General features: G+C 34.3%; 1 protein-coding gene across 2 annotated transcripts in view; it reads right to left on the reverse strand.

The window, feature by feature from the left end:
• The window catches only part of cacna2d3a (calcium channel, voltage-dependent, alpha 2/delta subunit 3a), a gene marked incomplete in the record, with an annotated part of 131,079 nt that overhangs the window by 67,259 nt on the left and 60,443 nt on the right, over nucleotides 1-3,377 (reverse strand). For both annotated transcript variants that reach the window (XM_014017578.1, XM_014017570.1), the window contains 3 exon segments: nucleotides 625-699; nucleotides 2,348-2,559; nucleotides 2,724-2,855. In XM_014017578.1, the coding sequence (XP_013873032.1) occupies nucleotides 625-699; nucleotides 2,348-2,559; nucleotides 2,724-2,855 (419 nt within the window).

Below are 3,377 nucleotides of genomic sequence, written 5' to 3' on the forward strand. Positions count from 1 at the left end.
GTATATGTATATACGTATATACATATATATATATATACACTGTATTTAACTAGCCTTATCAGCTGGTGCACAGTACCTTGTCTATTTCACTGGTGCACACAAAGTGGATTAAATAACTTTCTGGGAATAAACACACAGTTCTAATCTGTTTGCATAAGTGTATTGACACAAACATGTAAACAGAAGSTAACTTAAAACAAACCAAATGTATGCAGGCAGGAAGTGCAGTTTGGTAAAAATCTAGATTCTGAGGCTGTTTTAATTAATAAAGGTAAGTAARCAATTATTTTATAGTGTTTTAAATAAACTAAAAGAGACTAAGTTGTTATCTGTGACCTGGACAGTTTACTGCCTCTGTGCTGAAATAAGTAAAGTTTACTGTTTAACTTTCAGGCACAAAGGCATGACGAGAATTATTCCTAATAAATGTGTCATATATCAACTCTTCAGTAAACATTACATTAAAGTGTAGTATATTTAGAAAAACTACATATTGACTGCTTCTGACTCAGCACAATCACATTTTGCAGCACTGGTTGTTTGTAAAAGACTAAATGATTCAACTGTAGTGAAAAAAAAGAGAAAAACTACAATAATTTAAAAGAACTTCAAAAAATAACTTACATCTTTGTTGGTTACATCTGCTTGGACCAGCGTTCCATTCAGACATGGTTCGACATAATGCAACTCTTCATTGTACTGGAGAAAAATTGTAATGAAGTGATCACTTCAAAAACTTTAAATCAGCTTAAATGAATAAATGTCGTGAGCACAGTCTACACAGGAAAAAAAAACAGTAATAAGCTTCACTCATTTTGATGGAAATCAAAGCACATTCTGGAGCAAGTGTCTGCAATACTGTGACAAAATGCAGCATTTAATGGATCAAAGTCCAAGAAAGACAATGGAACTGAGTTATTCCAAAGCTAATAATTGTTTCCCAATATGTCCCTATGGATTGTACTGAAAAAGCTTTGTATGAATATGTGTTGAATTTGCTGCACAAAGTCTCACCACAATGAACCATTGTCTCTGAACTGTACATTTTTAGTTCAATGAGTGCAGCACCTTAAGAAAAAAAGTTTAATCTTATTCATTTTAAGGTTAAATATGTACAAAAAGGCTGAGATTTATTCACTGATAAAACTATGTGGAAACAGTCAGATCAAGGTTCCTGCATATATGTATTTTGATCAAAATTGTGTTTATAAAGCAGAATTAATTAATTTAGGAAACACTGTTTTTTAAACTCACATTATACATAGAACTAAATTTCTATTATCTATTTTTATCCGGATGTACAATGTCTAATACTACTAATTTATTTACAATGCACTTTATAACAGCTGCAGCAAAGTGCTGTACATGCAAAATCAAAGATTTGGATAACACTAATAATTATTTTAATGGAAGGATGTTGCAATTAAAGTTAAACAGATGTGAACACTTGCTTAACACTTGCAATTTTTAAAAAGCCAAATATTATATGTTTCTCAGGCATAGATCAATTCTATAACATAACAAAAAGTAACTATGTCACCTTCAGTTGTTATGAAAATGCTGTTTATATTTATAAATCAAAAATAAATTTGACTTTGTATCATAGCCGTTACTAAATAAGTTGGGAATCACTGCCATAGATCACAGATAGACCAAACAGCCAAACAAAACAACATGAGGTCTGCCATGCCTTCAGAAATTGTAGATTTCCAAACCTCATTTGGAGCTTRTCCCCAGCTTTGCTGTTGTCATCAATCCTTAGAGGAATGGGTGAATCAGGTGTGCAGGTTTACCTGCCCMCCTCACTGTCATGATTTAGGATTGTTTATTGACAGCTACTCAATTTTATTATGGTCAATAGAAGTTGCTCACCAGTTTGTACTTTTCTCAGTTTTGTGGAGCCATTTGTTTARAGGGGSAATATCATGTAAAATCATGTATAATGTTGCTGCTTTTAAATTATCATTACAACAAAGCATGCTACGACACTCCAGCTTTTAAACRGMAGAGAGAGAAYGGCATGAAGCTGTTGTGATGACGTGCTRAAATMGGCATGATGGGATCAGAAGAGGTTCTTAAAAGACAGAGGCCAAATTCAAGACATTTAGAAACGGAAATGAAYGAGAAATCAAGTTTATTTTTGATTTAAACATAAAACAGCATTTTAATAACAACTGAAGGTGACATAGTTACTTTATTATGGTATAAAATTTAAATATATGCCTGAGAAACACRTATTATTGCCCTTGAAATGTTTGCTTGATAAACAGACCTGGACTACAGAATACATTTTGATCAGTACAGTGTTTCTGCATCTCTCACTATGTGCAGCRAAGGGTTAACTTACAGCAATTATGTTAAAAAAGTCATCATCTCCAAGAGTGTCCAGGATGGAGGACACCGTCTGTCTGGCGATGGTCAGCCTCAGGCCTTTCATGCTGCCACTGACATCCACCAGGATCACCACATCCTTTGGAGAAGTGGCAGCTTGGATGTACCACTTCCGGTTACGACAGTCAAAAGCTATAACTCCGTTTTCATCTGGCTTCCACTTGATTCCTTTAGAGGATCACACAAGAAAATTAGAAAAATCGCTCTTTTTTCCCCACACTGCCATTCACCGATAACCTCCAAACTCCATTCATCTCACTTTTTAACAGGACAGGGACCTAATTACAAACACAGCAACACCACATTTATCCCTAAAATAAGCACACGCTTACCTGGGTACTGTCTGAAAAAACCCTTGGCGCTWCCAAAGTATTGCCATATGAGTGACGGGTCTCTCTCAAAGTTGTCCACAAACACTTTGTTTAGAGCCTCGGACCAGTAAACCCCATTGACAATCGCTGAGTCTAAAGAATGAAGTGAGAAACACAAGACACAAAATTAGACAGAAAAAGGGGRAAAAATTAATCAATAGGCTGACGTTGAAGAGGTTGCATCAAGTGTTCTCTGTCTACTYAATCATACAGTATATTAACTCACACTGTGCAGTTCAACAGATCAGAAGTTAGCTCAAAAGATAAGACAGGAGTAATCCCATTAGAACTGAAAAAATAACTGAACAAAGACAGAAATAGCCAGTGTTGTATAAAGTACCTCAAAGTGACACTTGAGTAAAAGTTCAAGTATTTTATCAGGAAATTACTTTGGTACAAGTTAAAGTCTTCTCCAAGAATATTACTTGAGTAAAAGTTCAAGTATTTTATCAGGAAATTACTTTGGTACAAGTTAAAGTCTTCTCCAAGAATATTACTTGAGTAAAAGTTCAAGTATTTTATCAGGAAATTACTTTGGTACAAGTTAAAGTCTTCTCCAAGAATATTACTTGAGTAAAAGTCTTAAAGTATCTGATATTTTTGTACTTAAGTACC

The sequence above is a fragment of the Austrofundulus limnaeus genome, unplaced genomic scaffold, assembly GCF_001266775.1.
Source record: "Austrofundulus limnaeus strain Quisiro unplaced genomic scaffold, Austrofundulus_limnaeus-1.0 Scaffold3, whole genome shotgun sequence".
Classification (NCBI taxonomy): domain Eukaryota; kingdom Metazoa; phylum Chordata; class Actinopteri; order Cyprinodontiformes; family Rivulidae; genus Austrofundulus; species Austrofundulus limnaeus.